The sequence below is a fragment of the Artemia franciscana genome, chromosome 21 (genome assembly GCF_032884065.1).
Source record: "Artemia franciscana chromosome 21, ASM3288406v1, whole genome shotgun sequence".
Classification (NCBI taxonomy): domain Eukaryota; kingdom Metazoa; phylum Arthropoda; class Branchiopoda; order Anostraca; family Artemiidae; genus Artemia; species Artemia franciscana.
This window is the reverse complement of record NC_088883.1, coordinates 4,052,304-4,070,381: the sequence shown is the minus strand read 5'-3', so window position 1 is coordinate 4,070,381 and position 18,078 is coordinate 4,052,304. Positions and strand designations below refer to the sequence as shown.

Below are 18,078 nucleotides of genomic sequence, written 5' to 3'. Positions count from 1 at the left end.
AAAATTCAAAAAAAGAATTTCAAGAAAAATTCACTTTTAGGAAATAAGTGACCAGGATCCTTGAATCCTAAGCGAAAGGGATGCCCGTGACTTGAGCATTAAAAATGTGAGTGTCTGTCAGTACCTGTATAGGTAGAATGTGTTCTGGCTGATTATATGACAAGTCAGTTGCATACGTAATTATTGATTACTGATGCGATCCATGGATTATTAATAAAGTGATCAAGAAAGGGATCAGCAGCACTCATCGCTGGCACCTTTACACGAGGCATTAATTCTGCTGTATAACTTGATTACATATGGTAGCGAAAAAGTCGTTCAATGAAGTATTAAACGGTACAACAAACCACCCTGTCTGACAAGCCACAGAGAAATAGAAATTATTAGCGGAACACGTAACAAACTATTGACTCCATTTACAGATTGGAGAATCTCTCAAAGAAATCTATTGAAAAAGTATCTTTGAGACCTCTTTGATGAGAATCTTACAGCCTCTAGGAGAGTAAAATCTCAGAGGAAAGTCAATTCACACGAATTTATATTGAAGATAATGCAATTAAGTCCCAAAGCGATCCAGCTAATCCTGCTAATGCAAATCCCATGATATTAAGTGAAGAAATCGAAATATTAAGAGCTCCAAGTCGTCACTCAGAAATTATAAATTAAAGTAAAATAGAGCCTTCAAAATGAGCATAATAAGTTTGTACGAAACAAAATGGAAACATTCAAATGTGTGTTTAAAAATGTATTGTATGTTTCAATGAAACACGATGGAAACCTGCAGCCAAACAGACAATCGCAAAAGTATTGCTCTACGCCTGGGAAAAAATATCAATATGTTTATTTCCCGTTATGAAAGATACATTTATTCCATAAATTTAATTTTTAACTTCCAATGAATGTAGTATGATATTATTTGTTAAGGTGATTAGTATCTTGTTCAACAATGTCTGGACACCACTTAAGTCTAGTTATTCATAACCTAGAACTTAGTGAAAGTATTGCTCATAAGTCTGATAAGCTATTTATAACAGTCTACACACCAGAGAAAACAAAACTGAAAAGTTCGATTGGTGTCTGGGAGTCAACCAATGAATCAATGCAAAGTAATTACTTTAAATTTGACAACCAAATATTGAGGTTATCTCTTAAGCCACAAGAACTCAAATTCAAGGTAAGAAAAATAAACAATTTCAAGTTCATAAGAGCTTTTGGAAGTAAAGTTGGCGAATGTACATTTACTGTATACCCTGAGTATCTTAGAAATAGCGAGACAACAAGAAGAGTTCATGTATATCAGAAGGTTACACAAATTGGGAAAATAAAAATATGTTTGTTACCCTTTCCCCCGCTACAAGCTAGTTAGAATTACAGCCAACAGCAATGATGATGACAGATATTGCGACTGCAACTACGCTAAATCAAAAGGATATAATTGAATCCAGTTTTCAAAGAGAATAGATAAAATATTATGGGAAAGTTATTATTCTTCAGGTCAACTTGAGGAGGTATAAAACTATATTAAACAATACTATGGGTGTCTAAGTTTTCATAAGGGTATGTGTTGTAAAGAATTATTGAAAATTTTTCTCCGACACACAAATAGCAAGCCAAACTATGGATTCTTATAGAAAAAAAAACAGAAAAGATTTAGTAAATTGTTTGTGAAAAAGACTATGTAAAAAACGAAACGAACAGAGATTAAAAAAGAAAAAATTCCACAAAACAAGTTTTTCAAAGGAAATCATAGAGCTAAATTAAACAAGAAATAAGCAGAAATGCAGTAAAACCATTTCCAAGCGTAAGACTACCACAAATCACCTTCAACAGATAAATGAAACCTAAAACGAACAGAAATCATAGTCAGCGCAATAGCACTGCCTAAGTAAAGAGCGATGTGGGCACAATATATTATTTATTTACATTTTGGTTTGTTTGAGACTAGGACCTTTGTATAGAAAGGGTTGTCGTAGGAACTTCAAAAGAGGCTCATTCGATTGGGACTTGCAAGTCTTAGCGCCCTTTTACCAGTCGAAAGTAAATTGAGGGCAGCCACCACCCCCCACCCATCATTTTCCCAAATGTATCCAATCAAAATTTTCAGATAGCCGTTTTATTAAGCTTAGTTGACAGGTCCAATAATTATGTCTTTGAAGATGACACCCCCCCTAGCCTACAGAGCAAGAGTTGTAAGTTATACCCAGGGGCATACAAGATTTCTATGGAAAGCGTAGTCGTATAAACTTCGATAGGGGCTTAATGGATTCTAAAATCAGAAGGTCTAGTGCCCTTTTAAGGGTCAAAGTGATCGGAATCCAACTAGCCCCCCAACCCTCATGGTCTATTTTCCCAAACGCATCCGGTAGAATTTTTGACGCTATAATTTGTTCGAAAACATTCCAACGATCACATAACAAGGCTTATAGAGCTGACACAGCCCCTCAGAATCGGAGGGCAAGGGTTTTAATTTATGCTTTGGGCATATAAGGTTTTTATGGAACGGGTATTTGTATAAACTTCGGATCGTCTAGGGCTCATTTGATTAGAATTCGGAAGTTCTAGTGCTCTTTTTAAGAGTCAACGGTGAATGGAGGGCAACCAGCGCAGTCCCACAATCCTGTAATTCCGCAAAGCACATCTGACCAAAAATTAAGAGAGCCATCTTGTTCAGCATGGTTGAAAAGTCTAGTAATTATATCTTTTGGGATGTCAACGTCCCCAAAGTTCTTAGGGCAAGGGCAGTAAGTTTGGCAATTCGTATATTGTTTACATATAGTATATGTTATTGAGATAGGTATGCATGTGTGCCCTTTACTTTTCAAGAATACAAAACTGGGTATTTTAATTTGGAAATTTCATGAAATTATAAGGGAGAATATCAAAAAGGGAATACTTGCATACCACCACTAATACTACAACTACCACCACCAACCCTGCCACAACTACTAACACTACTCCATTGACAATATTGAGGGAGAATTTGAACTAAATCAAAAGACGTCAAAAGACGTGTCTAAAAGTACTTTAGACAATGTACATTGTCTAAAGAGCGTATCTCAAGGCATGATTGGGGTATTTAGTTGGAACCTTCAAATAATTCATTTCATACGTAGTATCCTGATCTAAAACCGAAAATAAATAGATAAAAATAATAATAATACACTGTGCCATATCGCTCTTTGCTTAGGCAGCTCCATTACAATAAATCTTTTACTAGGTTGCAGCTATCGCTGCTACTAGGTTGCAGCTATCGCTGCTACTAGGTTGCAGCTATCGCTGCTACTAGGTTGCAGCTATCGCTGCTACTAGGTTGCAGCTATCGCTGCTACTAGGTTGCAGCTATCGCTGCTACTAGGTTGCAGCTATCGCTGCTACTAGGTTGCAGCTATCGCTGCTACTAGGTTGCAGCTATCGCTGCTACTAGGTTGCAGCTATCGCTGCTACTAGGTTGCAGCTATCGCTGCTACTAGGTTGCAGCTATCGCTGCCACCAGGATTATAACTAACTTCAAAATATCATATAACCTGTTTCAATTTTTACGTCATTTATGGTTGTTACTTACATGACATCATTCGTCATCTTGTATATGAAAATCCAGTTACTTTTGTCAGAAAAATAATTTATTTGAATACTGTTTTTGATCACTACAAAGGAACATAGAAGTAGAAATTTGCCTTAAAATGAGCCCTTATACAACTCACTATGATCTTCCAATGCCATGCTAGATCCAGAGAAAGAAAAACGGAAAAAAAAATTCCGATGCAGATTTTACTAGGTTGCAGCAACTTTTCTTATTTTCAAGCCAATAGATTTTCCTTGTCGTTCAAGCTAAAGGACTATATATTTCCTTGATAGGATTTTTGACCAAGGAAATTCTAGTGGTGTACTTTGTGTTTCGTTCCACAACCATTTTTAGGGATTTCAGGCTATTTTGTTTAGTTAATATGGGCCGTGTTCCTCGTTTACTAGGCTACCGCTGCCGTTGCAACCACTATTTACCAGTGTTTAGTCCACTATCTAAACAATTTTATTACTCAAGTTACTATGGGATATTGTTCGTTGTTTAGTATAAAACTAAGCCAACATCTGTAGGCGCAACTAAGCCAAGAGCTGCAGCTAGAGCTAAGTAAGTTACCAGCTCTAGCTACAACTGTCCTTCCTTTGTTTGTAAAACATTTCAGCTATGTTTTAGATGTTTTCTTCTATTTTTTGTTTATTAGATATTAATTGCAATAAGCTACAAACTTGTTCCAATTGTAATTTTATACCCGTATTCCTTTTCTCATCAGTTTATCTCAATTTTTTTTTACAAAAACTGAGTTGAACTATTTCTCCTTTGCTCCGACAAGAAGAATCATATTGTAATGTTTTTGTGTGATCTTTCTATTTTTAATTCATCGCTAGTTTTATCAAAACTACAATAGAAACCAGCCATTTTTATTATTTCTTCAACATTTTTTGCACATTCAAAAATACTCGGAGTGCTCTTGATTGGAATGAGAAAACTCCAAAATTGGGAGAGCCAGAAAGGTTTCTCATCTGCAAAGCCTTTTTCTGTACAAGTTTTTTTTTATTTTCTTTCTCAAAAACTGAATGTGTCCATCTTGCACTGTAAGATACTTGTCGTCCTGACAACAATAATCCTTATGAGCTTCATCTGCGGTGTTCCAACCTGCTTTCTCTTTTGATTTATTTTGAGAGCCTATCTTCGAAAGTTCTTACACCGGATGAAATCCGTGTCATGTCTAAGATACCAAAATTTTGCTTGCCTGAACCACGAGTAAATTTCTCAGAGATAGTCTCCAGTATGGAGGCGAATATATTTGGTTCAATAGGTATTGTGGAAAACCCAGACTTACTTCGAGTTGAAGTTGCTAAGAATCTTCTTGATTTCACTCCGTATAACTATAATTAAAACAAATCGGAAAACACAAATTCAAGGAAATTAACAAAAGACCCAGACATCATTATCACCAGGGTTGACAAAGGGAATAAAATTGCTATCCCCGATAAAATTCCATATAACAAAAAAGTTACAGATTATCCGACACTCACATTTATAAACCTATAGATTCAGACTCCCCCGACAAGTTTACCCATGGGTAATAAAAAGAGCTGGGAATTTTACAAACTGAAAGAATCATTGCTCAACAAATATACAAAGTATTTTATCCTAAAGGGTGCTCTGCCCCCTAAATTCTATAGTCTCCCAAAAATTCACAAAGATGGAGTTCCTCTTCACCCAATTGTGGCCTCTTATAGTTTTCCAGCTTCCAGCTTAGGAAGATGGTTTTCTGCAATTTTCGTCCTCCTATGTCAACACAAACTTCTTACATTAAAAATTCAGTTTACCTTATTGAAAAATTAAAAGACCTTGATATAAAAAAGACACAATTTTGGCAAATTTTGATACCATTTCTATGCGTACTTTATGTGATATTAGGAATTGTGAATTTGCTCTTCAGTGGGTATGAGCCTTTAACCTTTTTTGGCCACTTTTTACATCGAGTTTATTGAAGCCTCTACTTTAAATACTTTTCCTAAAATACCGTTCTGGGGATAGAACTTAACACTTTTTTGACTCATCTTAACACATTGTATTTTAACCTTTACTTCACCTTAGAACTAGAAGATAATTATAAACTGCCTTTTCTAGACGTCTTAATCGTCAATAAATCTCTCAGTCTTGAATATTTGATTTATAGAAAAATTACGTATGATGATAGGTATTTACATTTCTCTTCCAACCACCCTCCTTGCGTAAAAAGGGGAGTGGTTATCTTTAGTCGATCGTGTAATAATAATATGCTCAAAAGCTCATATAATCCCAGAACTGAAATATCCAAAGGATATTATGTTTTACAATGGATATCCCATCAAGTTACTGGAATCCATAGTGAAAAGGATGCATCATCTCCACAACCTCCAACAGATATAATCCCTTTTGTGGGTGATAAGAAACTATTTACTGTTTGCCCTATTTTCCCAAATTAAGTGAAAAATTGCAAAGAATTCTCAAAATATACAACTTAAATATCACGTTCAAAAATTCTAACAAAATTCAGAGCTATTTTAATAGCGTCAAAGATAAAACGAGCCCCATTTTGGCAGTGGTGTTTATAGGATTCCCTGCCCAGCAGTGCAAGGGTTTCAATAGGTAGTTTCATTTAAAAATTAAAAATCGATTAAAAAATCGAACCCCAAGGAATCAGGTAGGGAAGTCCATCAAAAATGACACCATACCCCAGAAAAACAACTTTTCAAAAGATACTTGTGTTATACTTGTATACGAAAGTACAGTTTGTTTTCTAAAACATTGATTTTATTTTAGATATTATTTTTTGTTAATTAATAAAGCACGTAGAATTAGGAGTTTCATTTAAAATGAACCCTTAAATAGTACTCTACAACGTTAATTGTGGTTGTAATGGTAGCTGTAACATAGTACGAGACAAACACGTCCCATTCTAACAAAAAAGCCCAAAACTACCTAAAAATGGTGTCAGATCGAAACACAAAGGGCACCATTAGAGCCACCTAGGTCGAAACCCCCTATTAAGAGAACTTGCAGTGCCTTGGCTTGGGAATCCATAAGAAAATCCATTGGCTTGAAAAACAATTAAAGTAGCTGAAACCAAAAAATTCTACAAAGAAAGATTTTTTTTTATTATTTCCGTTTTTCCCTCACTGTTTAGCAGGGCACTGAAACATCATAAAGAGCCATTTAATGGCTCGTTTCAAACGATGTTGCTATATTGGAACTAACAAAAATGATATTTCAAAGTCAATTTTTTACGAATTGGAAAGAGTCCAAAGTAATTGGAAGGAAGCCAGCACCTTTTCCTTGCAAGCTTAAAACAAACAAAAATCACAGCAAACAAAATTTTGAACACTGCCCCCTTCCCTAACTGTAAAAGTCAAAAGCCTACTGCGTCATTGGCGCTTTACAAAAAACTATACGTGTCTTGAAAAGTCTTCGAAAGAAATAATAAAATTAAACTAAACATTTGATAACTAAAAAACTGTATGTGTCTTGAAAAGTCTTCGAAAGAAATAATAAAATTAAACTAAACATTTGATATGCAATGATATAAGATGCTGAAAGCTTATTAATTCAAGCCTTTCATTTCATTGTAATTTTGTTTATATTTTCACCATTGTAGTAAGAACAAAAGAGAATATTTGTCATATAATTCGTTGTCAGTAAATTGGCAATGACGCACGACTTCTGCAGTTAGGGATGGGGGCAGCAGTCAAACTCTAATTTGTAGATATTTTTGTTCGGTTTAAATTGATTGAATATTAAATTTAAGTTTCACTGATTTTAAGATTTATTAATTCATTTATATTAGTACTGTTTGTTTGCTATGATTGTTTATTTAGTATCTATTCTTTTTGGGTTTCATTTATAATTCAATCGCAAAATAGTTTTGTTTGTTTTAAGCTTGATTTCCATATTCAACTTAAGTTTTACTCGTTTTAGTTTATATATTCATTTACAGGTTGTATGTTTATGTGCTATGATTGTTTATTTAATTTCTGTTCGTTTTGGGTTTCATTTATACTTCAATCACAAAATATTTTTGTTCGGTTTGAGCTTGATTTGCATATTCAACTTGGTTTTACTCGTTTAGATTTATTTATTCATTTATCTGTTGCATGTTTGCTTGCTATGATTGTTTACTTAATTTCTGTTCGTTTTGGGTTTCATTGATTTTTTAATAGTAATTTCAGGTTGTTTTGAGTTTGAATTACTATAGTTTAAATTTCTGCTGATCTTCAGTTTAAAGTGTTCTTCATTTTTCTTTAGAAAACTTCCTTTTCGGAAAAGTTTTTTTTAATTCATCACATATAAAACAAAACCTTAAAATGTTTTGTTGTCGCAAAGGTCTATCTGGCCCTGTCAAATTCAAGCCTAGCAGATATAATAATGCACAAAAAGAAAAAGAAAAAAAAGGAACTATTTCCAGGCGCCATAAACAAACAGTCAAAATTAGTTTTTTTGTGCAGGGGTTTGTCTAGCCAAAGAATATATGTGTGTAATGTAGAGAGAGTGAGAGTTTAAGAGCAAGAGACAGAAAGACAAAGAGAAAGTGAGAGTGTAAGAGCTAGAGAAAGAAAGACAAAGAGAGAGCGAGAGAGAGAGAGAGAGAGAAAGAGGGGAGAGAGAAAGAGGGGAGAGAGATAACTAGGAAAGAGATAATATTAACAAAAACGTCCTTAGAAAATCATGATTTTCATGTAAATAGGATGCAAAAACATTTGCCCAAAAATGTTTATTCTTAGAAGATAAAACAGTCAAATGAAGAGTCTTTAAAATAGTCAAATACTTTATATACACAGGAGCGGTTGCAATAATTGAAGTTACAAATTTTTATGAAGAAAATTCAACATCAATGTTTCAAAATGATCTCCTGACTCTAGGTGACGCATACTATGCCTTTCCTTTGGATAAATCTAGAAAAAAGAATGGCATCATTAAAAGACCATTAGCGAAAAATTATAGAAAAAATACAAATTCTAGGAAACGAATTCTAGGTAGTAAAAAAACTCCTTAGAAGATAAACCTACTTTTTACACTAGGTTCAAATTAATTCAATCAGGTGTATTTTTTCCCATTTTTTTTTTGGCATAATCTCTTTATAAGAATGTAATAAAAAAAGCTTTACTTCAATCTTAGCCACATTCAAAGTATTTTTGTAGACACCAATTTTGTATCTTTATAATCAATATATGAATCATCAAGAATGCGTTCCAGTATCGAACAAATCAACTCCATTAATGTCCTGATTGACTACTAATTTAATTAGTAATTAGTTACAAGTAATTAGTAACATTAATTTCCTGATTGACAACAAGCTAATTGACTACTTAAAAGCTGGAGGAGGAAAAACAATCTTTGAAAGACTTAGGCATGGTGCGTCATATTCACATGATTCTCGACTTCACCTTCGAAACTTATAATTGCGAAAGAGAGCTATTAGGCTTAAGCTACCTGTTCACCTGAGAGTCTAAGCGACTTGTCGTTCAAGTGTTAATTCTAAATCTTGGTCAACTACCTGCAATTCCCACATGGGCTTTCAAAGTAGGCAAAGCCGCTACAATATAAACAAGAGCTAAGAGCTCATATGGCACTTGTGACGAGGCCAGAAGAGCTAAGAGCCTAGAGCTCATATGGTATGAGCTCTAACAGAATTCTAAGAATCAATAGATTAATTTAAAAGGAAAATCAGTGGCTTAATGCCGGTCGGGATTTAAAATAAGAGCTCTGAGTCACGATGTCCTTCCAAATGAGTCAGTCCAGTACGGTTACATCAATCACGTATCTAGAACATGTGCTTATTCTTCCCATCAAATTTCATCCCGATCTCTCCACTCTAAGCGTTTTCCAAGATTTCTGTTTCCCTCCTCCGACCCCCCATGTCCCCGAATCCAATTCAAGTCGAAAATGGAGCATCTGAGACATAAGATCCTTCTATATATCAAGTTTCATTAAGATCAGAACACGTATTCGTAAGATAAAAATACCCCAATTTTCAAGTTTTCCAAAAATTCCGATTTCCCCCTCCAACTCCCCTAATGTCAAAAGATCTGGTCGGTATTTACAATAAGAGTGGATCCCAATGACGCTGGATCCGGTCGAGATTTAAAATAAGAGATCTGAGTTACGAGGTTCTTCTAAATATGAAATTTCATGAAGATCCGGTCACTCCTTCGTAAGTTAAAAATACGTCATTTAATCTAATTTTAAGAATTACCCCCCCCCCAATTCCTCCAAATAGAGCGGATCCGTTCCAATTATGTCAATCACGTATCTAAGACTTCTACTTATTATTGACATAACCGTTCCGGTTATGTCAATCATGTATCTAGAACTTGTGCTTATTTTTTCCACCAAGTTTCATCCCGATCCCTCCACTCTAAGCATTTTCCATGATTTTAGGTCCCCCCCAAACTCCCCCCAATGTCACCAGATACGGTCGGGATTTAAAATAAGAGCTTTGAGATACGATATCCTTCTAAATATCAAATTTTATTGAGATCCGATCACCCGTTCGTAAGTCAAAAATACCTCATTTTTTCCTAATTTTTCTGAACTAACCCCCCCCCCCCCCAACTACCCCAAAGAGAGCGGATCCATTCCGGTTGTGTAAATCACGTATCTAGGACTTGTACTTATTTTTACCACCAAGTTTCATCCCGATCCCTCCACTTTAAGTGTTTTCCAAGATTTTAGGTTTCCCCCTCCCAACTCCCTCCTAATGTCACCAGATCCGGTCGGGATTTAAAATATGTGCTCTGAGACACGATATCCTTCCAAACCTCAAATTTCATTAAGATCTGATCTGCCATTCGTAAGTTAAAAATACTTAATTTTTTCTATTTTTTCCGAATTAACCGGCCCCCCACTCCCCTTAGAGTGTCAAATCGGAAAAACGACTATTTCTAATTTAATCTGGCCTGGTCCCTGATACGCCTGCCAAATTTCGAACCGGGACCGACAGACAGACAGACCGACAGACCGAAAGAATTTGCGATTGCTATATGTCACTTGGTTAATACCAAGTGCCATAAAAATCAAGGTCGCCCATTCACCCTGCGAGTTCAGGCAACTTGTTTGCCATAAGTTTTCAGCCTAAGATCTATGTCATCAGCCCAAGCTGATTCTAGTGGGCTTTTCCAATAGGCAAAAACTCGGAGTGTTTGAAGAAATCTCAATTGCCCGCTTGCCTACAAGTCTAGTGGACACTGTCAGTCACGAGTCAACCAACGACTCTTGGTGACCCCATTGAGATTCTGCTGAGCTTTCCCAATAGACAAAGCTCATATAATATGAACAATCTCAGTCGTCCACTTAACTAAAATTCCTGTGAACATGGTCAGTCATCAATCTTTGAATAAGTTTTTGGTCTCTAATTTCCTTTAAATGGCTCACAGAACTGATCTGTCTTGGCTTGACTCTATTTGGCCATCACTTTCAAGTCTTCCATCACTTTCACCAAGTTGATATTTCTAAAACAATGGGCTTTGCCGAAAGGTCAAGCCATAATTTTATTATAGAGAGTCTTCTAAGTGTGGTAAAGATACTAGGAAAACATGGCAAGTTATAAATTCTATTATTGGGTCCTCCTCTTTCCTTTCACATAAACGACAAAATCGTACAACTAAAGATTTTACTTCCTTATAAAATACTTGGAAATCTTTTACATTGACCTTCAAAACTTGAAAATATATCAGAAACGAAAACGTTATTCTTTATTTTCTTACGATTATAATTTATTCTCAGAGAAAATTAAAATTAAAAATTAAAAATGAAAAAACATATATCACAAAATATTTTATCATAAAATTAATGTTGGACAAGTAATCGGAGGGCTAGCTATAATGAGCCCTCTCGTTAATACGAGCAACTCTTCCACAAGAACCTTATATGCCCTCAGGGCATAATACGACAAAATCGTACAACTAAAAGTTTAAGATGAGTTTACTTGCAATTATGCTAATACTGGCAAAACTAGAGCTTATTCTGCCAGTCCTTCTTCTTGTCTACCTAATTTTAGATCTTACCTTGGACTTACTTGTCTGAAATCAAGGGCTTTAGAACATATTACTCAAAGTTAAATTCAGCCAAAATCTAAATGGTCTGTGGAGCTGTTCGTCTTCTGGCCCAGACCACATAAGAATGTAGGGTCATTCTTCCTGTTATCGTTACTACCCTCACGAGGGTGTCAATTTGTTTAAAAAATTGTGTCTTCCCAAGGGCTTTAGTGTAATTATAACTTTTAAAGTTGATCACGGGAAGATTCTGCAAATTATGGTCGAAAGTCTCTTTTATTAGCGTAAACGTAAAAGTTTTGAACAAGCAATACTTTCTCGAGTTCTGAATTGTTTTAATTCTATTTTTTATGGGATTCCGTTTGGATGAAGGGCCCAGAGCCCAACTGAGTCTACAAATAATTTCTGTTCATTTTCATTTTGCCGTCGTCTTTGTTGACCAGCATCTACCACGAACTTTTTTTGTCGATGTAAATTTATTATTAAACAAAGGAACTTAGAACTTAAAGCTCGGATGCCAACTATCATTAGTTATGATTGATTATTTGTGTTGCGAGAGCAACACTTTGGTTTTGTCGTTTTTTTTTTTTTTTTTTTTTTTTTTTTTTTTTTAGCACCCCGATTTCAGCTTACTCCTAGAAAGTGGTAAGGGTCTAACCTCTGCGGCTTTTACGGAAAGTATGGACCTTAGGCCGGATTGATGAATATGACTTTGCATTTTGGAAAGCTTCGCAGAACTCTTGCCTGGGGCCAAAGAGGATGGTTTTTGCTTGTGATTCTACCTATTTCTGTTCGTGATTTTAGATGAGTTAATCATTTGGTTTTTCGAACTCGGGATTGCGGTAGAAAGCTGATCAAAGTATATGTCATCCACTTTTTGTAGAAAAAATTCCTTCACGAGATTTATCAGTTTGAAAGTTTAAAGGGGTTGACAACTTCAGCAGTAACGTACACACTGAAACCAAACATAGGCCGATACAGAAATGGTATCAGATGTGCCTCTTAAACTTAAAAAGTTCTCTCATTGCAAAAGAAATTAGAGTTTATCCTTTGCTCCTTTCTAAATGATGACGTTGGAAACTTGGCCTACGGCAAAAAAGTCAACTTTTGAACAAACATAGATAGATTTTTTTTTCGACGGCAGTCGATAGCTCTTGATGAGCTGATCAAACTATATGTCATCCATTTTTTGGTAGAAAAATTCCTTCATGAGATATACCAGTATGAAAGTTTAAAGGGGTCGACAACTTCAGTAGTAAGGTACACATTGAAACCAAATATAGGCCGATACCAATTGTGAGACATATAGGGGAGTTTTAAGCAACAGTCGGCTGTTAGCTCATAATCATCTTCGGCAATGAGGGGTTCACAATTTTTCCTAGTTGGTGTACCTATTATTTGTTTCCGATGTATTTGATGGTTAGACCAATTTAGTTCCAGTGGTAAGACATCTAGGGGACTTGTAACTAATAATCGGTTCTAAGGCTACAATCATCTTCGGAGATGAGGGGTTGGCAGCTTTTACTAGTTGCAATGATGGGCTTGCAATTTTCGCGACTTGGTGTACCTAGTATTCATTTTAAGATCCTTACAGATTGACAACTTCAGCGTTTAGTCGAAGCGAGGAAACAAAACCAAAGTGTTGTTCTCGCAATAGTTTACTCAGCGAAGTCGAACAAAGGTTGCCGCAACATCTCACGTTGCCCATGCGACGTAGATCTAGTTGTTCTTACTTTCATCATAACATGGGGTGGAAGCTGCAAATTCAACTTCTCATTCAACTTCTATCAGTTGATATCACTATCTATCAGTTTTCTATCAGTATCTCATTCAACTTCTATCAGCAAATTAAACTTCTCAACTTCTCATATGATCACAAATAAGAAAAAGTGGCTAAACATTTAGTTGTTCCATTTTAATAGAAAAAACTGACCAATTTTTTGTTTAATGTGGTCTTTTGATTGTAAACAATAATTAATAGTTAGTTACTTAAAAGTAAAAAGGAAAGCAAAAAGTGAAATGATAGTTCAAATTAGTTAAACGGAAGTCTAAAAAGTCATATATATCTTCAAGAAATTACTAAAAGTCAGGAAATCAGCTTTTAATGAAAAAAACTTCCATAGGGAGTTATGGAGCTTTGGCAGTAAGAGGTGTCAGTCAAAGCACAAAGAAATACGACTGAAAAATTAACTATAAAAGGTAAAAAAAGGTATATCACGAAAAAGCTTAGGAAGACCCAACCTTCCCTTGAAGGAATGCTGAGGACAGGTAGCTCAAGTACTCGCACTAACCAAACAGAAGGGAGGAGAAGATGACAAAGAATGATATACCCTCACACAAATTCTGGAATTGGAACCTCGTGACGAAAGCATTTTTGGAGGCCTGTTCTCCAACAGGAAGAAGAGGTCGTAACGGACAAGTGAAGTCCTTTGATCAAAGTATAACAAGAAGAAGGAATAATTGTAATTAGCAATCAAGAGATTGTTAATATTTGAAATTCTATATAAAAAAAGACAGTCAAATTTAGTAAATTCAAATTATTCTTCATGGTTTAACGTGACAAAAAATATAAAATGTGGTGTCTGGCTAATTTTGTGATTTTCTTAATCTTTTTGGGTTAATATTCTTTTTTTTTCAGGCATCGGTTAGCTCTGAAGAGCCATCTATGTCAACAGCTCATTCAGAAATAGTTATCAGCACTGTACCAGCTCCATTACCGATTGAAAATAGTGGAAAAATTAGCGCAAATGGCCAAATATCAAAAGCAGGAAATTTAGAGATTCAATTTTAGAACCAAAAAGGCAATGGTATCGAAATAATAGTATGTTACTGTTATAATAGTATTATTAATAGTATAACTTTAATAGTATTATTAATAATGGTAGTTACTATAAACTAATAATAAGCCTTGACAATAAGCCTTGGCATCGATCTGCACATAAAAAAACTAACGACACTGACTGTAATAGTAGATACAATAACGCAGATTACAGTTTTGGTGGCTACTATACACCACATAACAATTATGGACATTGTCAAGATCAGAAATATAGTACTGACCATGATAAAATCCAATAAAAAAAGAAAGCCATTTTATAGATGTGAATGATGAAAAGGAAGTGAATAGTAAAAAAGAAAAATTCATACTTCCGAAACAACCAAAATAAAAATCTTAGAAAGTGATAACACACCTAAGATGAGTCCAGGAAGAAATATCTTTATTATATTATTATTATATATAGGAAGAAATAAATTTATTCTGATTTTTTTTTGTAGTTTAAACGTAATTATCCTCTGGAATATAGGATATCCTCTGGAAGCCGATCCGAGTTTGATGAGGGTTTTTCATTGAAACTATTTTTATTGGGTATTTTTTCTTAGTTTGCAACAGCTCACAAGCTCAAATACACAAGGATTTAAAGTTTTTCTTTCGGAAAGGACTTTCATTTGAGGACTATTGTTCATTAAATATTTTGACCAAGCTAGCCGATCTACAATCTAAAAAATATTGGGCATTTTTTTATTTTTCATCTTGTTCTTCGTAGATGAGTATGCTGTTAAATTAAAAACAAAAATACCTTTATCTGAATTAAACAAAATTTAAAGGCAAAAGTTTCGTCATTTTATTATTTTTCTTCAATGTAATTTTGTTTGAGCATGTGCTCCTATTTAGTGATCTACACCAGATTAATATGACAAATTAAATTTAAATTACGATCTTTTAATCTGACACAATTGGAATTGGTAATCTAACTTTAAAATATATATCCTATTATGTATTAACAAATTAAGCAATAGAAATGTAAAAAAAAAATCCACAGAATTAAATGTGCAAAATTCTTGTTTAATATAGAAAGAAACTTAATTTATTATATGATTAAAATGTGGAATTGAGTTGGAATTACATTTCTCCCTCTTCTATTTATCTGCCTTGTTTCCACTCTTGTTTCCATTGTTTCATTTTTTTTTTGCATCATTGAGCAGATAACGATATTGATCTGAAACATATAATTTAAATAAAAATATAGGTCATAGATAGAAAATTTGATTGAATGTTTAAATAAAATTAAATTGAAATTTACCTGCAGTTGATGCGGTTTTCCAGCCTTAACAAGAGCTTCCACGAGTTTGGCAGTGTTGGCAAAATGTACATTCTCATCAATCATACCATGAACTATCAGAAGTCTTCCTTCTCTAGGTAGAAAGTAAAAAACAGAAATCAGTATTAAAAGATAATGAACTGCAAAAGGGTGAAAGTCCGAACACCTTACCAAAAAACGTATTGAGCAATTGGGGTGAGATTTAGTGCAACCAGGGCCGTTCCCTGGATTTTTTTTTCGGTGAGGGAGTTAACAAAAGGACTTTTTTCCGGAAAAGGGGGAGTTTACAAAAAAAACTTTAAAAAACACATCAAAAGTTAGTTTTCCCTTTGTTACCAAACCTTTCAGCAAAACCCTGAAGAACGGCAGTTTTATCTATGGGCGAGGCGAGGAATGATTGAACATACTTTTTTTTAATTCACTCTTCTCATAAACTTGCAGGATAGGGGAGGAGAACATTTGCCTCCGAACCTCCCATAGCCTTATTTCGAACCCTGGTGATCCCCACTTGAGCACCTTGAAACACTCACCTCGAATGCAAGAGTCAGTGCTCTTAAATGCTTGAGAATCTTCACTATATTTTTATCCACTTATTCCGGGCATTATTTTTTTCCTAGTATATTCTCAGGTTTCTCTTTTCCTTTTCTATTATCTTTTTTCCTTGTTTGTACATAAATCTTTTTAAATTTGTTTCGTTACTATTAATTTTCCCTCCTTTATTTTTAATGTAAAGGTGGCTAATTCAAGATTGTGATTCCATTGAGTCGCTAGTTATAATTTCATTTGCTTCACGACAAAATCATATTTTAAAATAAATAAATAAAAGTCTCTAATTTATCCACTACTAAAAAGGCTATTCGCATTCATTTTCAGATCGGCAGACACTAGTACGATTGAAAATACAAATTTTGTATATTGAGGTTTATTGTTCATTAGAAGCCACTTAATTAATTTGATTAATTAAGATTTTGATTTTATTTGAAGCATCCTAATTAGGCGTTAACGTATTTTATCTAATGTTATAAACCAGCTTCTGACCGAAATTATTTTTCGCTGTAGCTGCCGGAAAACATCCTCCTTCAATAACAAAAACCGGTAGAGAAATTTGGTTTGCTTTTTTTCAAGATCAGAACTGAAAAATATGTTTTTTCTGGCAAAACAAGTTGTTATTAAAATAAATAAACTCTCCTATTAATGTGTTGCTAAAAATATGTTACTCGAATTTATTTTCAGATTAGTAAAATCCAAAAGAAATACGCATTAGGAATATATTTATTCAGCCAAAGTAAGATTTATGATTTTAATAAAGTATTTTAATAAAACATTAGCTAATTTTCTTCGATGTCAAAAAACATGGATCTGGCAGGAATTATTTTCGCTTTGACTATCGGATTTCATTTGACCAGTTATTGCAACACTGATGTAAACGAAAATGACCTCTTTCACATAAATGTTTTTCTTTCCAAAATTAAGGTTCTTAACGACTTTTCTAAAATTTTTGATCTATCTAGATCATTTTATTAGGCCAGAATATCCCCGGTTACCAATTTCTCAGAAAAAAAAATGGAGCTGTTTTCGAGAAAAAATATATACATAAATAAATAAATATACAATTATTGATTGTCTATAAAGATAGTATATATATATATATATATATATATATATATATATATAATATATATAATATATATATATATATATATATATCTACATACACACACACAAACACACACACACATATATATATATATATATATATATATATATAATATATATATATATATATATATATATATATATATATATTAATATATATATATATATATATATATATATATATATATATATATATATATATATATATATATTATATATATATATATATATATATATATATATATATATATATATATATATATATATACAGCCAGTCCAAGCCTGGAAAAAGGAGGAGGGTTTGGCGGCAGACTAGCAATCTACCCCTAGAAAAAAGATTTGCCATAGAACCATCTAGCATGAGAGCTAACATGATATCGAATATGCAACCTGCCGACGACTGTGGACCGCCTTGGACACAATGACAACGAATTTGGACCGCCCCCAGACACAATTTTCCCCCCAAGGAAATTGTCTAATGAAACTTGGATTTTGGAACGTGAGGACTATGACCCAGCTTTAAAAAACAGAACAAGTTGTTAATGAGATGGACAGATATGGCCTCGACATCCTTGCTCTGTTGGAAGTCCGTTGGACAGGTGCAGGCAGTCAAGCCCAAGAAAAAAGATTCACAATCCTGCACAGCGAAGAAAGAAGCAGGAGTAATATTTCCATAGTCACTCCGACAAAACTGAATTTCATTGTATAAAAACTGCAATTACCCGTTATGCAACCCATCAGGAGAAGAAAAACAACAAAGAATGAT

At 34.1% G+C, this 18,078-nt stretch overlaps 1 protein-coding gene across 1 annotated transcript in view; it reads right to left on the bottom strand.

Moving 5' to 3' along the window:
- Positions 1-8,261: 8,261 nt before the first annotated feature.
- Positions 8,262-18,078, bottom strand: part of LOC136040834 (dipeptidyl peptidase 8-like) — a gene marked incomplete in the record, with an annotated part of 92,399 nt that continues 82,582 nt past the window's right edge. The window contains 2 exon segments of the mRNA XM_065725175.1: positions 8,262-8,457; positions 15,639-15,750. Of these exon segments, the coding sequence (XP_065581247.1) occupies positions 8,365-8,457; positions 15,639-15,750 (205 nt within the window).